Source organism: Oncorhynchus mykiss, chromosome 19 (genome assembly GCF_057628025.1).
Source record: "Oncorhynchus mykiss isolate SJ-2025 chromosome 19, ASM5762802v1, whole genome shotgun sequence".
In the NCBI taxonomy this organism is placed as follows: Eukaryota; Metazoa; Chordata; class Actinopteri; order Salmoniformes; family Salmonidae; genus Oncorhynchus; species Oncorhynchus mykiss.
Genome location: NC_143040.1, coordinates 2,099,709 through 2,116,731, shown reverse-complemented (window position 1 = coordinate 2,116,731; position 17,023 = coordinate 2,099,709). Strand labels below are relative to the sequence as shown.

At 43.8% G+C, this 17,023-nt stretch overlaps 1 protein-coding gene across 2 annotated transcripts; it reads right to left on the bottom strand.

Moving 5' to 3' along the window:
* Positions 1–743: 743 nt before the first annotated feature.
* Positions 744–16,103, bottom strand: LOC149974635 (protein NLRC3-like). Of its 2 annotated transcripts, XM_090209776.1 has the most exons (17): positions 14,978–15,114; positions 13,036–13,202; positions 11,138–12,938; positions 10,881–11,054; positions 10,628–10,801; positions 10,286–10,459; positions 9,674–9,720; positions 8,988–9,537; positions 7,155–7,390; positions 6,633–6,670; positions 5,919–5,983; positions 5,572–5,786; positions 5,127–5,383; positions 4,841–4,969; positions 2,184–2,310; positions 2,077–2,106; positions 744–1,437 (listed from the first exon to the last, which is right to left on the bottom strand). In XM_090209776.1, exons 1-17 carry the CDS (start codon positions 15,046–15,048, stop codon positions 1,103–1,105), a joined length of 4,590 nt encoding a protein of 1,529 aa, XP_090065902.1. In that variant the 5' UTR covers positions 15,049–15,114; the 3' UTR covers positions 744–1,102. The 2 variants fall into 2 exon arrangements, with proteins under 2 accessions (XP_090065902.1, XP_090065901.1); XM_090209775.1 differs by lacking the exons at positions 744–1,437; positions 2,077–2,106; positions 2,184–2,310; ... (3 more) ...; positions 5,919–5,983; positions 6,633–6,670 and having other exon boundaries at positions 7,132–7,534; positions 14,978–16,103.
* Between the last annotated feature and the right edge of the window lie 920 nt (positions 16,104–17,023).

The following is a 17,023-nucleotide window of genomic DNA, read 5'->3' as shown; positions in this document are numbered from 1 at the left end:
CCTATTCCCTATATAGTGCACTACTTTAGACCAGAGTCCTATTCCCTATATGTAGTGCACTACTTTAGACCAGAGTCCTATTCCCTATATAGTGCACTACTTTAGACCAGAGTCCTATTCCCTATATAGAGCCCTATGGGCCCTGGTCTAAAGTAGTGCACTACATAGGGAATAGGGCCCTGGTCGATACTAGTGCACTACATAGTGAATAGAGCACTATGGAACCATTTTAGGAACCAAAAACTATATTTAATTGGTCTAGGATCAGGATCAACACTGTTACTACAACACTTAACCCCAACACTGTTACTGTCCATTCTACCATTAGATTGGTACCCCAACACTGTTACTGTCCATTAGGGTGGTACCCCAACACTGTTACTGTCCATTCTACCATTAGGTTGGTACCCCAACACTGTTACTGTCCATTAGGTTGGTACCCCAACACTGTTACTACCCATTCTACCATTAGGTTGATACCCCAACACTGTTACTGTCCATTAGGTTGGTACCCCAACACTGTTACTACCCATTCTACCATTAGGTTGATACCCCAACACTGTTACTATCCATTCTACCATTAGGTTGATACCCCAACACTGTTACTATCCATTCTACCATTAGGTTGGTACCCCAACACTGTTACTATCCATTCTACCATTAGGTTGGTACCCCAACACTGTTACTATCCATTCTACCATTAGGTTGGTACCCCAACACTGTTACTATCCATTCTACCATTAGGTTGGTACCCCAACACTGTTACTGTCCCCATTCTACCATTATGTTGGTACCCCAACACTGTTACTATCCATTCTACCATTAGGTTGGAACCCCAACACTGTTACTATCCATTCTACCATTAGGTTGGTACCCCAACACTGTTACTGTCCATTCTACCATTAGGTTGGTACCCCAACACTGTTACTAACCATTCTACCATTAGGTTGGTACCCCAACACTGTTACTATCCATTCTACCATTAGGTTGGTACCCCAACACTGTTACTATCCATTCTACCATTAGGTTGGTACCCCAACACTGTTACTATCCATTCTACCATTAGGTTGGTACCCCAACACTGTTACTATCCATGCTACCATTAGGTTGGAAGCCCAACACTGTTGATCTGAAGCTGTGAACAAAGACAAGGGTCCAGTTCCCCAAATAAGTTGATCATCCTGTAACTTGACTCAGTTCCTTTTCTCAACACCATGTCGATGATGTCACGTGCCTTCTCTGCCCTCTCAGCTATCACCTTCACTGACTCCATTTCCTCCTGGTTGATGACTGTGTGTTGCAGGAGTCTGTCCAGCAGACCATCCAGGACAGGTCCTGATACTCGTTTCACAAACTCTGTCCGTACAGAACGCAGCTGCTGCACTGCAGAACCAGTCAGACTGCTCTCAGCCGGACCTCCTGCCCCCAACACAGCACCTGAGAGAGTCAGGTTACAAAATAATTACATTTGTACATTTACATTTCAGTCATTTAGAAGCAGACTCCTAAAATAAAAGTATTGAGAAAACATTCTGTTTTACAATAACGACCTGAACATATCACACATTCACATTTAGGGACGGTTTCACAGACATAGAAAAACAGACTGGGGCATTCAGAACCAGGCTAATCTACATCAAGTCCTGGAGGAGATGTCATTGGGGCATTCAGAACCAGGCTAATCTACATCAAGTCCTGGAGGAGATGTCATTGGGGCATTCAGAACCAGGCTGATCTACATCAAGTCCTGGAGGAGATGTCATTGGGGCATTCAGAACCAGGCTAATCTACATCAAGTCCTGGAGGAGATGTCATTGGGGCATTCAGAACCAGGCTAATCTACATCACGTCCTGGAGGAGATGTCATTGGGACATTCAGAACCAGGCTAATCTACATCAAGTCCTGGAGGAGATGTCATTGGGACATTCAGAACCAGGCTAATCTACATCAAGTCCTGGAAGAGATGTCATTGTTCTTGAAGACAGTCTTTTATAATCAGGACTAGTCCGGGTCCTACAGTAAACCATGTTGACTGACCCTCAAGTCATTGGTTTGTATCTCTCATGTTTACTTACTAGTTGAATGGGTTTCAGTGATGTATTCATCTGAAAGAAACATAAATTGGTTATATCACTCTAAATAGCATCTGTCAGAAAAAGTTATGATTGACATATTCTCCTACATTTTTGTAGAGTTTCTTTCCATACTATCCTCTCATCATCACCGATTAACTCCATCTCAATCCCTGTAATTTCCATATCCACCTTGAAAAAGCTTGGTGTGGTGTCTCTATGTATGAGATGAATCCTCTGGGGGGAGGGAGGGAGAGAGAGCGAGAGAGGTTAAACAAAAACATGGTTAAACATTAATTAAAAACACAACACCAAATCTTCCGCCACAGTAACTAAAAACAACAGCCTCTAAATACCCCATATTCTCAAACAGATCAATGTTAACCATTTTGTAACAGGCAAACTCAACCCTCAGTCTGGCTGCCAACATCCCCTCCAGCATTCCCACCATGTCCACAGACCCCTGTCCACAGACCCCTGTCCAGGCAAACTCAACCCTCAGTCTGGCTGCCAACATCCCCTCCAGCATTCCCACCACGTCCACAGTCCCCTGTTCCCGAATACTGTTCTTTCATGTCTATCAAATTGATAATTTAGCTGCCCCTGACACAAAGTTAAGTAAGATAACAACACCCCTTCTACTAAACCTGTACTTTGTCCCAAATATAAACATTTGGGAAGAGAAAACCTCTCCCAGAGCTGAGAACCAACCAGTGATCAGGTCAATCATCTCGACCAACCTGGGACACTGTAAGAACAGATGTGTCAGAGTTTCAGACTCAGCACAGAATGGACACCCATCCCCAACATGGTGAAAACTCTCCAAGCCTGTATAACAGACTCATAGAATAGAGTCAGACCAGACAAATCATCCCCCTCCAGCTTTAAGAGGAAACTGTCCAAGCCTGCATAACAGACTCATAGAATAGAGTCAGACCAGACAAATCACCCCCCTCCAGCTTTAAGAGGAAACTGTCCAAGCCTGCATAACAGACTCATAGAATAGAGTCAGACCAGACAAATCACCCCCCTCCAGCTTTAAGAGGAAACTGTCCAAGCCTGCATAACAGGCTCATAGAATAGAGTCAGACCAGACAAATCACCCCCCTCCAGCTTTAAGAGGAAACTCTCCAAGCCTGCATAACAGACTCATAGAATAGAGTCAGACCAGACAAATCACCCCCCTCCAGCTTTAAGAGGAAACTCTCCAAGCCTGCATAACAGGCTCATAGAATAGAGTCAGACCAGACAAATCACCCCCCTCCAGCTTTAAGAGGAAACTCTCCAAGCCTGCATAACAGGCTCATAGAATAGAGTCAGACCAGACAAATCACCCCCCTCCAGCTTTAAGAGGAAACTCTCCAAGCCTGCATAATAGACTCATAGAATAGAGTCAGACCAGACAAATCACCCCCCTCCAGCTTTAAGAGGAAACTGTCCAAGCCTGCATAACAGACTCATAGAATAGAGTCAGACCAGACAAATCACCCCCTCTAGCTCTATGAGGTGCTTGTCTAAGCCAAACAGCCTGCTCTCCTCATCAATGTGTCGGCTGTATCCAGCCAGCTAGAACCGTCACAGTACAACAGTCTCTGGGCTGCATGAAGCCAGAAAGCCATGATCCAAGAAGAGATGTCCACCAGGCCTTGTGTAACAGTTTAGACTTTACGCCCATCCCCTCGCCCCAACCTGGGCGCGAACCAGGGACGCTCTGCACACGTCAACAGTCACCCTCTTGGCATCGTTACCCATCGCCCCACAAAAGCCGTGGCCCTTGCAGAGCAAGGGGAACCACTACTTCAAGGTCTTAGAGCAAGTGACGTCACTGATTGAAATGCTATTAGCGCGCACCACCGCTAACTAGCTAGCCATTTCACACCGGTTACACTCACCCCCCTTTTGACCTCCTCCTTTTCCGCAGCAACCAGTGATCCGCGTCACGGCACCAATGTAACAGTTTAACTTTAGACAATATATCAGTCCTGAAATTGGGCATCCCTGCCTGATGCCCCTTTGGATGGGGATGCGGCAGCTCAACCCACCCTCCCACCACAGACCACAGACTCCCCTCTGCCACATCCCTCTCAACACTCCCCTCCTGTACCACATCACTAGTACAGGGCATCTCCTCCACTACCTGGGAGACTAGCCCCACCTGAACCCCCTCCTGTACCACAACACTAGTACCAGGCATCTCCTCCACTACCTGGGAGACTAGCCCCACCTGAACCCCCTCCTGTACCACATCACTAGTACCGGGCATCTCCTCCACTACCTGGGAGACTAGCCCCACCTGAACCCCCTCCTGTACCACATCACTAGTACCGGGCATCTCCTCCACTACCTGGGAAACTAGCTCCACCTGAACCCCCTCCTGTACCACATCACTAGTACCGGGCATCTCCTCCACTACCTGGGAAACTAGCTCCACCTGAACCCCCTCCTGTACCACATCACTAGTACCGGGCATCTCCTCCACTGCCATCCCCATTTCCAGTGACATCCCCATGTGGGTCGCCATCCCAACCAAAACAATTCAACAAGAAATACAATATATCTAATTCTACCACTGAAAAAAACCTGAATCAGTGGCAAAAAGGAAACCACCCAGAGAAGTAACCACAGGCGATCTAACTCCAGGCAACACTCACACTCGCTCATACAATACCCAGCATGCACCAAACACTGCCAGCATGAACAGAGACAGAGAGAGAGAGATATGTGACTTAAATGTCAGATTCATGTTCTTAGTCTACTAAAACTGTACCGGTGGAGTGATGGAGGTTGAACAGGGAATGTTCAGTCTGAAGTAACTATTCAGTTTGAAGGAACGCTCTGGTCTTGTGATGGGAATCCTTTTAGACCCTTGAAACTTTATTTCCTGTTGTTCCACAGCCTGCGAAACGAGGCACGAAATGCCCAGCCAGTCAATGTATAGTCTGATTCAAACATTATTCAGAAAACTAGCAACACACTTATCTTCATTTAATGAGTGTCAACATAACGAACCAGTGGTGCAGTTTAAGGTCATCTCTATAATAATGGTACCTCACCTGTATTTGGCCGGGGTCACTGGGGAACAGGTATAGGCGTTGAATTAGTTTTTCCTTTATCACTGTCAGATAGAGCATCAGCTCACAGTGGACATCTACGTTCCAAGACAGTAATCTCAGTATCAGGGAGATAGGTGAGAACTTGGGATGGAGAATCTTAGCATGGAATCTGGTGACCTCATGCACTTCCTCTAAAGACACTCCATGTTCCTCTACATGAAGAATCTTCATCTCATTCCTCAGGGAAGGGTTGGTCCCTGAACAACACAGTACAAAGGAGACAGAAAGACAAATATTGTATTATTCATCCAACTAAAACACACAGAATATGCAGTACCAGATCACAGTAAACTCAAACTCCCAGAATAGTTCATTAATTAATTTAAGAAGTGAAACTCAGTTACATGGAAATGTCTTTCTGAAAACTATTTCTATATGGTTTTACCTAAACAGACACAGTGTGGCAGATGAACTTCCTCCAGTTCACCTAACTCCATAGTGATGTCCAGCAATGGACCACCTTGTGTGTATTGCATGTCTTTCAGAAGTTGACTGTAGGGTTCCCAGTTCCTGAAGTGATACTTCAGAATGACATCTCTCTCACACAGCCAGCGGAGCCCAGACACTGTGCACTCATAACTCCCTTTGGGTGTCCTGTGCCTTATGCCAACAACAATATGTGGTAGAGAGGGTCAATGGTCAAATGGAGAGGTTGGATTAGAAGACTATTCCCAAAGGTAACGGGGAAATACACTAGCAGGTGGAATGAAATGTTAAAAGTAGTTATTTTACCTGAACATTGTCACTCCCTGGACAGTGGAAGTCAAGGGTTCAATCTCAAGCCAGTGTGTGGAGTCCTGAACAAGGACAAGCATGTCAGTAATACATATGGGGCCTGTTTCTTGGACACAGATTGAGTCTAGTGCTGAACTAAAAAGCATGCTCAATGGAAGTTTCAATAGAAAGTTCTTAAAGGTCCAGGACTAGACTTAATCTGTGTCTGGGAAACTGGCCCATTAACCAAAGTAACTAATCTATAACTAATGTATTTACTCAATGTTACATGGAATGATGGTGATTTATCAATTAAACTGTCTAATGACAAAATATGACAACAGCTAAAATCCTGCATGCCTCCAAGCAGAACACAGAACTGTCTATATCCCAGCATGAATGGTTGGTCAGTACACACCTGGCTTTGAGACTGTGTTTATATTACTAAAGCAGAACACAGGACTGTCTATATACCAGTATGAATTCTTGGTCAGTACACACCTGGCTGTGAGACTGTTTTAATATTACTAAAGCAGAACACAGGACTGTCTATATACCAGTATGAATTGTTGGTCAGTACACACCTGGATGTGAGACTGTGTTTATATTACTAAAGCAGAACACAGGACTGTCTATATCCCAGTATGAATGGTTGGTCACTACACACCTGGCTTTGAGACTGTGCCTGACTCCTGCAGGTATGTAAAAGTAAGAATTGACATTATGACTTACCTCAACATGGTCACAAGTCTCACAGCTCTGAGGAATCCCTGAAGTCAAAAGTAGTTATTTAAAATGGACAATCTCAAGTAATAATGAATTAATAATTATTAAATAGACTTGTAACTAAAATGAATATAAGTGAGCAACAGTCTCAGAATGTACACTCATTAGCATACCATAATCTGACATTAGAGTTATATTAATTAATGTTTGTGGAAGCAGGAAACAACATCGTTCTGGTCCGTGTTTTGTAGATGTTGAGGTCTGATTTCTGGTAGATCCTAGGATGTTCTCTTCACTCTCTAACAGTGTCAGCCAAGAAGTTTAGCATCGTGTTACAACGCTCTTAGTTGTTTTGCGGAAATCGGCCCACAATACCGTTTACTTTGTGCATCTACGTCATATCGCTGACTCTACCTTTAAGTTTGTTTTGACCAAATAGATCATGATTGTGTTCCTTGCCTGGGAATCAAGTGTAATGATTGCTTTCATCGTATTTGGATTTTAAAACAATTAAATTAGTTTACTCACATTTCTCAGGTCCAGACTTGATACAACACTCTCCACCATGGTCTCTGGTGTTCTCAGGTCCAGGCTTGGTCCAACTCTCTCCACGATGGTCTCTGGTGTTCTCAGGTCCAGGCTTGGTCCAACTCTCTCCACCATGGTCTCTGGTGTTCTCAGGTCCAGGCTTGGTCCAACTCTCTCCACCATGGTCTCTGGTGTTCTCAGGTCCAGGCTTGATACAACTCTCTCCACCATGGTCTCTGGTGTTCTCAGGTCCAGGCTTGGTCCAACTCTCTCCACCATGGTCTCTGGTTTTCTCAGGTCCAGGCTTGGTCCAACTCTCTCCACCATGGTCTCTGGTTTTCTCAGGTCCAGGCTTGTTCCAACTCTCTCCACCATGGTCTCTGGTGTTGGTAAAGCAGAAGGATAGACTGATTCAACTAAATACAACTTATTAAGGCTTTATAAAGCATACATTACATTTTTTTATTAAACCTTTATTTAAAAGGAGACCGAAGGTTGTTCTTTATTTATTTTACCTTTATTTAACGAGGCAAGTCAGTTAAGAACAAATCCTTATTTTCAATGACGGCCTAGGAACAGTGGGTTAACTGCCTGTTCAGGGGCAGAACCACAGATTTGTACCTTGTCAGCTAGGGGGTTTGAACTTGCAACCTTCTGGTTACTAGTCCAACGCTCTCACCACTACGCATACAGTCTTCATAAGCAATACAACAAGAGTATAAAGGGTGATTGGACAGCTCCCTATGTAGGATGCATTACCTAAATGTGACATAACCCACCATGTCAACTTCCATAAAGTCAATACTGATGTTACAGTTCTTTAAATGTATTATTCAACCTTTATTTAACTAGGCAAGTCAATAAGATGAGAACAATAAGAAAAATATATTGTTTAAAATGGCGGCATACACCAGCCAGAACCTCCACTAACCCAGAACCTCCCCTACCCCGGAACATCCCCTACCCCGGAACATCCCCTACCCCGGAACATCCCCTACCCCGGAACATCCCCTCCAGAACCTCCCCTACCCCAGCCAGACCCTCCCCTACCCCAGAACCTCTCCTACACCAGCCAAACCCTCCCATACCTCAGACCCTCCGCTACACCAGCCAAACCCTCCCCTACCCCAGACCCTCCCCTAATCCGGACAGCGCTAGGCCAATTGTGCGCCGCCCTCACGGCCGGTTGCGATACAGCCCGGGATCGAACCCTGGTCTGCGACACTCAGGATCCCTCAGGTGGACATTGCTTATAGATGTGAAGTCACCAGGTATCATGAGTTACATTCCCGCCTAGAGATGAAGTCACCAGGTATCATGAGTTACATACCCCCCTAGAGATGACGTCACCAGGTATCATGAGTTACATTCCCCCCTAGAGATGTGAAGTCACCAGATATCATGAGTTACATACCCCCCTAGAGATGTGACGTCACGTGCTATGTGAGACTAGATAAAATAAATGCTTCAAAATCATCATGTTGCTCCTCAGTCCTCACCTGTAAACACATCACTAATCTAACTGTCTGTGGGTCCAACAGAACCCATTAAAACACACCACTACCACTAATCTAACTGTCTGTAGGTCCAACAGAACCCATTAAAACACACCACTAATCTAACTGTCTGTGGGTCCAACAGAACGCATTAAAACACACCACTACTACTAATCTAACTGTCTGTAGGTCCAACAGAACCCATTAAAACACACCACTACCACTAATCTAACTGTCTGTAGGTCCAACAGAACCCATTAAAACACACCACTACTACTAATCTAATTGTAGGAATGATTCCAGAGGAAACAAATGATGAAACATTGCTATGACTCACCTCTGAATGTGTTGGTCATCTATCTGACACAGGGTCACTGAGGAGGAGGAGTAAACCCCAAACCCAGGATAGAGGGGTTCAGTGAATGTGGTGTGTTCTGTGTGAAGGTGTGTCAGTGTACCAGAGGAGGACACACTATAGAAGGACAAAGTACCAGCTGACCAGTCCAGATACACTCCAACTCTGTCAGAATCAGGACCAGAGATGGATCTGCAGAATGCAGAATGGTTAAATTCATAACCACTATGAGAGCAGTATAAACACCAGGATTCCCTATTGGATCCAATCCAACTGTCATCCTCCCTTCCCTTCCTCTTCATTCCTTTGTACACCACACCAATGTCAGCCCCGGTACCATCCCTCTCCACCTCCCAGTAATAACGACCTCCAGATAAGCCTTCTCTGCAGAGAACTTGGTACAGAGAGTCAAATCTGTCTGGATGGTCTTCATAAGGCTGCTTCTCCACCACCCGTGTCACCTTTCTGTTCCCCTCAGACAGTATCAGGTTTGGGTTTTCTGTATTTGGGTCCATAGTGAGATGACAGGCATCTGTAGACAAAATGAGAGTTTAATCAAACCACATCTTCATATAAAATGTTGTTTTGTAGGTACAGAACAAGTATTGATTGGTTACTATGTTACTATAGTTCTGAATATGCAGTTAATTAGGATTGAAGAGACTTACATTTCCTCAGTCCTGATTTCAGCCAGCACTCTCCACCATGATCCACACTGTAGGAGAAACAGGTTATTGACTGACAAAGACCTAATAAAGCAGTCAACATTTAAACCATATTGTTGTGTTCTGGTGCACTATCCCAGTTCATTACTATCCTACCTACTGCATACAGAACAGAGTAAAATTCATTACTAGAGACATACAGGCATTCTATCCTACCTACTGCATACAGAACGGAGTACAATTCATTACTAGAGACATACAGGTATTATAACCTACCTACTGCATACAGAACAGAGTACAATTCATTACTAGAGACATACAGGTATTATAACCTACCTACTGCATACAGAACAGAGTACAATTCATTACTAGAGACATACAGGTATTCTATCCTACCTATTGCATACAGAACAGAGTACAATTCCAACAGGATATCAGAGATGCAGAAGAAGAGTATTCATGTGGTGATGATGTATGCTGTGTTGGAGTGCTCAGCCTGCTGAGTAAACTTCCCCTTAATTCTACCATCATGTCCTCATGTTACTGACCCTACTACACTACATACAGTATGACACAACCACTGCTCACACTATTAGGACATCTATTCTGACTTACTTCAGCTTCATCAGTTTAAATGTGGGATCCACCAGAGCAGCTGAAAGCAGTCCCCCTGCAGAGTCTCCTGGGTGATTGTAGCTCAGGTCCAGCTTTTTCAGGTGGGAGGGGTTTGACCTCAGAGCTGAAGACAGAGCAGTACAGCCCTCCTCTGAGACCAGACAGCCAGACAGCCTACAAAGAGACACACAACAGCTGTCTAGGTTGGTGTACGGGTGTCAATCATCTTGTAGGACACCAATTCATTTGTACATGACACAAATATTGTGATGAAACATCAGATTTTGAGAGTTTTTGTTTTACTAAGCTCAGTACCGATCTGAATGTAACAGCTGTACTTACCCAAGTGTGTGTAGTTTACAGTCTGGATCCTCCAGTCCAGCAGACAGCAATGTAACTCCTGAGTCCTGCAGGTCATTGTCTCTCAGCTCCAGTTGGTTCAGTTGTGAGTTGGGTGAACTCAGGACTGAGGCCAGATCTGAACAGCAACCCTCTGTCAGACCACACTGACCTAGACTAGAGGGCAGAAGAACACAAGATTAACACATGTTTAAAACATCCACATAATAACTCATACTGAAGATAATTAATTCACACTAGTGTCTGTATGTTGCAGAGTGGACTGGTTAGTCCAATACAGAGCAGCTTCACTCCTCTGTCTCCCAGGTCATTGTAGCTGAGGTCCAGTTCTCTCAGGGGGGAGGTTGGTGTCTGCAGAGCTGAGGCCAGAGTCTCACAAGATTCATATGCGAGTTTACAGCCATGCAGTCTGGAGAGAGGAGATCATCTGTTAGATATACAAGTCCTTCATTATAATGATACTGTAAACATCAACTCAATAACAGAACTTACAGTGCTCTCTTGCAGGTTCTCACTACCGGCAGCAACCTCTGATAACCTTCCTTTGACGTGTTGTATGTCTTCATGTCAAACTCCTCCAGCACCTCCTCTGACATCAGTAACAGGTAAGCCAGGGCTGAACATTGGTCAGGTTCAAGCTCTGTTTCAGAAAGAGTTCCTGAACGCAGGGAGGTCTGCATGTCTTCAACAAGAGAATTGGCACCAAGTTCATTCAGACAGTGGAACAAGTTGATGATCCTTTCTGGTGAGGATTCCTGGTTGATCTTGTCTGAAAGGTACCTGACTGTTCTGTTAACTGTTTCCTCATTGGTCTGTGTTGTACTTCCTGTCTGTGTCAGAAGGCCTCGTAACAGATTCTGATTGGACTCCAGTGAAAGACCCAGAAGGAAGCGGAGGAACAGGTCCAGGTGTCCATTCTTACTCTTCAAGGCCTGGTCCACTGCTCTCCTGTGTAAGTCCGACAACTGGATTGACTCCTTCTCTTCATCATCACTAGTGGGGGAGAAAACATTTTCCTTCTTGTCCAGACATGATTCTAAAGCATGCACTGCTGCTAGAAACTCCTGAATGCTCAGATGCACAAAGCTGTAGACCTTGTCTTGGTACACCCCAGATTCTTCTTTAAAGATCTCTGTACACAATGCTGAGTACTCTGATGCCTCTGTGACATCAAGGCCACACTCTCTCAGGTCCTCCTCATAGAAGATCAGGTTGCCCTTCTGCAGCTGTTGGAAAGCCAGCTTTGCCAGTTTCAGGATCATCTCTTTGTCTGACTGAGACAGTTCCTCGGGGTTTGTCTCTGTGGCTTTGTTGTACTTCTTGTTCTTCACAATGATTTGGATGAGAATGAAGTGTGAGTACATCTGGGTCAGAGTTTTGGGGATGTCATCCTTCTCTGCCTCTTTCAGCATCATCTCAAGGACAGTGGCTGATAACCAACAGAACACTGGCATGTGGCACATGATGTGGAGGCTCCTTGATGTCTTCATGTGCTTGATGATTTCATTGGCCAGGTTCTGATCTGTGATTTTCTTCCTGAAATACTCCTCCTTCTGTGGATCATTGAACCCTCGTACCTCTGTCACCTGGTCAACACACTCAGGAGGGATCTGATTGGCTGCTGCAGGCCTTGAGGTAATCCAGAGGAGAGCAGAAGGAAGCAGATTCCCCTTAATGAGGTTTGTCAGCAGCACGTCCACTGAGGTTGGTTTCGTGACATCACAGCATTTCTCATTGTTTTTGAAGTCTAGAGGAAGTCGACACTCATCCAGACCATCAAAAATGAAAACAGTTTTGGTTTCACCATCTTCAATGCTGTCAATCTCTTTCAGCTCTGAGAAGTAGTGGGCAAGAAGTTGCATCAGACTGTATTGGTCCTTTTTCAGGTTCAGATCACGGAAAGGAAGAGGAAACATGAAATGAACGTCCTGATTTGCTTTTCCTTCTGCCCAGTCAAGGATGACCTTCTGCACAGAGACTGTTTTTCCAATGCCAGCGATTCCTTTGGTCAGCACAGTTTTGATAGGTTTGTCTTGTCCAGGTAAAGGCTTGAAGATGTCGTTGCATTTGATTGGTGTCTCTTGTGTGGTTAGTTTCTTGGATGCCATCTCGATCTGTCTAATCTCATGTTCATTATTGAGCCCTCCACTTCCACCCTCTGTGATGTAGAGGTCTGTGTAGATGTCCTTGAACAAACTTTGATTTCCATGGTGTCCAATTCCTTCAGATATGTGTTGATACTTGTGTTTCAGTTTAGCCTTAACGTCTTGTTGGACTGTCAGCAGAGTTTGACCTGTGGGAAAACAATGAGAGTTGGGACTCATAAGTTGGTGTGTTTTATAATGGCCTTTGTACCGTTCTTTGTGATATTGTATGAAACACAGTCTTACTTCTTCTGTCCAGAAGGTTGTGTGTGATCTTTAATGCATCCTCACTGTCCAAACTCTCCACTTCATTATTGTCATCTGGTAATGGTTCCTGGCTGAAAGCAGGTGGCTGATCACTCTTCATTGATAGCAGGCTGGTTGTAGGTGACTCTGCTCTGGGCTTCTGGACACTGAACAAAACAGGGAGACAGAACACCTCATCAATATCACATCAAATCCTCATCTACTTCATTTTAACAACTGTATAGTGGAACTTCTAGAAGTCCTGATGTTTCTTTTAAAGCTACAGTCTGCAATTGTTAAATCAATTTTTGGCCTTTTAAATGAATGATGTACAGTCATGGCCAAAAGTTTTGAGAATGAATATAAATTTTCACAAAGTCTGCTGCCTCAGTTTGTATGATAGAAATTTGCATATACTCCAGAATGTTATGAAGAGTGATCAGATGATTTTCAAAGCCCCTCTTTGCCATGCAAATGAACTGAATCCCCCAAAAACATTTCCACTGCATTTCAGCCCTGCCGCAAAAGGACCAGCCGACATCATGTCAGTGATTCTCTCCTTAACACAGGTGCGAGTGTTGATGAGGATAAGGCTGTAGATCACTCTGTCATGCTGATTGAGTTCGAATAACAGACTGGAAGCTTCAAAAGGAGGGTTGTGTTTGGAATCATTGTTCTTCCTCTGTCAACCACGGTTACCTGCAAGGAAACACGTGCCGTCATCATTGCTTAGCACAATAAAAGGGATTCACGGGCAAGGATAATGCTGCCAGTAAGATCGCAACTAAATCAACCATTTATCGGATCATCAAGAGCTTCAAGGAGAGCGGTTCAATTGTTGTGAATGAAGGCTTCAGGGCTCCCAAATTCCAGAAAGCGAAAGCACCGTCTCCTAAAGTTGATTCAGCTGTAGAATCGGGGCACCACCAGTACAGAGTTTGCTCAGGAATGGCAGTAGGCAGGTGTGAGTGCATCTGCACGCACAGTGAGGTGAAGACTTTTGGAGGATGGCCTGGTGTCAAGAAGGGCAGCAAAGAAGCCACTTCTCTCCAGGAAAAAAGTCAGGGCCAGACTGATATTCTGCAAAAGGTACAGGGATTGGACTGCTGAGGACTGGGGTAAAGTCATTTTCTCTGATGAATCCCCTTTCCGATTGTTTGGGGCATCCAGAAAAAAGCTTGTCCGGAGAAGACAAGGTGAGCGCTACCATCAGTCCTGTGTCATGCAAACAGTAAAGCATCCTGAGACCATTCATGTGTGGGGTTGCTTCTCAGCTAAGGGAGTGGGCTCATTCACAATTTTGCCTAAGAACACAGCCATGAATAAAGAATGGTACCAACACATTCTCTGAGAACAACTTCTCCCAACCATCCAGAAACAGTTTGGTGACGAACCATGCCTTTTCCAGCATGATGGAGCGCCTTATCATAAGGCAAAAGTGATAACTAAGTGGCTCGGGGAAGAAAAAAATATCAATATTTTGGGTCCATGGCCAGGAAACTCCCCAGACCTTAATCCCATTGAGAACTTTTGGTCAATCCTCAACAGGTGGGTGGACAAACAAAACCCCATAAATTCTGACAAACTAGAAGCATTGATTATGCAAGAATGGGCTGCCATCAGTCAGGATGTGGCCCAGAAGTTAATTGACAGCATGCCAGGGCGGAATGCAGAGGTCTTGAAAAAGAAGGGTCAACACTGCAAATATTGACTCTTTGCATCAACTTCATGTAATTGTCAATAAAAGCCTTTGACACTTATGAAATGCTTGTAATTATACTTCAGTATTCCATAGTAACATCTGACAAAAATATCTAAAGACACTGAGGCAGCAGACTTTGTGAAAACGAATATTTGTGTCATTCTCAAAAATGTTGGGAACACTTTTCCCTTTAGTTTTATATCTTTAAGAGAAATGTATATTTTACATTTAATCTCTTACCACTTTGAACTGGTGTCTTGAGTCATTTTAGAGGCAGTGGTCCCGTCCTCTCTCTCCCCAAAGATACTCATTTTAGAGGCAGTGGTCCCCTCCTCTCTCTCCCCAGAGAGACTAATTTTAGAGGCAGTGGTCTCCTCCTCTCTCTCCCCAGAGAGACTAATTTTGATGTAAGTCAAAACTCACTCAGCTACAATAAGAAATAACAGAACAGTCAATATTTCTGAACATTGTTGAAGAACCATAAACAATGACAACACATTTACTATCTGTGGTCAAAGAGTTCAATCAGCGACTTCATATTGTATCCAACATACACAGTCCACTATGTTATTAAAGATACACAGTCCAATATGTTATTAAAGATACACAGTCCACTATGTTATTAAAGATACACAGTCCACTATGTTATTAAAGATACACAGTCCATTATGTTATTAAAGATACACAGTCCACTATGTTATTAAAGATACACAGTCCAATATATTATTAAAGATACACAGTCCACTATGTTATTAAAGATTCACAGTCCACTATGTTATTAAAGATACACAGTCCAATATGTTATTCATTTGATTTGACTTGGATCCCCATTTGCTGATTCCACAACAACAGCTAGTCTACCTGGTTGGATCCACTGACTCCATAACAACAGCTAGTCTACCTGGTTGGATCCCCTGATTCCATAACAACAGCTAGTCTACCTGGTTGGATTTCCTGACTTCATAACAACAGCTAGACTACCTGGTTGGATCCCCTGACTCCATAACAACAGCTAGTCTACCTGGTTGGATTCCCTGACTTCATAACAACAGCTAGTCTACCTGGTTGGATCCCCTGATTCCATAACAACAGCTAGTCTACCTGGTTGGATCCCCATTAGCTGACTCCATAACAACAGCTAGTCGACCTGGTTGGATCCCCTGATTCCATAACAACAGCTAGTCTACCTGGTTGGATCCCCTGACTACATAACAACAGCTAGTCTACCTGGTTGGATCCCCTGATTCCATAACAGACCATTTTTGGGGGGAAATCCATTACAGCAAAGTACTTCATTAATTGTTAACCAGAAATGATTTGATATTGATATAAACATGCCTGCTTTGGGTCTTTAAAGCTAGAATCCTTAGTTGCTACATCCATTTTTGGACTTATGAATTAATGATATACTGTATACTGTGACGCCCCTCCCACTCTGTCTGCCGTATTCTCTCTTTGTTCTCGTTTCCTTATTAGGATGCCGGTGGGCGGAGTTTGGAGGGTCGTCAGCTACATGGGAAACACCTGGGTCCAGTGTCTCCCAGGACAAATACACCACTTCCCCATTCTTGGAGGAGACTCCATGCAGACACCTTTTGGATTTTGTTGTGTATCTTGGTGGTTTTTGGTTGTTTGCTTTGGCACCTTTCAACACCCTGCATTATCACATTCATGCAAAACACTGACTTACATGACTGATTACACCATTACCATTGTATCTTGAACTTCGTTTACTTTATTTAATAAATATATGTTTTGTTACTCCTTATCTCCACGTTGTCTCCCTTTTGTTACGGGCTTTGAGCCGATTCGTGACAATACTTATCCATTGTTGAAGAATAGAACTTACAAATGCCTCATGAGTTCAGTTCAACTGTCGTACTGCATCAGAACCCAAAATATAAGCGTGTTTTACTCCAATGTTTGTAAACAATCACCGTAGCCTTAAAACATGGTTAAAACTGTAATTTAACGTTGATATAATGTCTGGTCAGTCCTTGCATCCATAGCTTCGTCTATGAATCCGTCGATATCGCCCTTCCGCATCTGCGGTTGAAGATGGCAGAGCTTCAACGGTGTTTGTCAGACCACGAGACATCCCGAAAATCGTTTTTCTCACAAAATCTTATGTAGCGTCTGAATGGTTTGTCCTACAAACTATTATGGCCTACAAACTATTATGACCTATAAACTATTATGACCATATTATATTGTATTTATAATAACAATAACATATAACATGTATTTTCGATAGGCAATGAGTTGAAAAACTACAAACCTCAGATT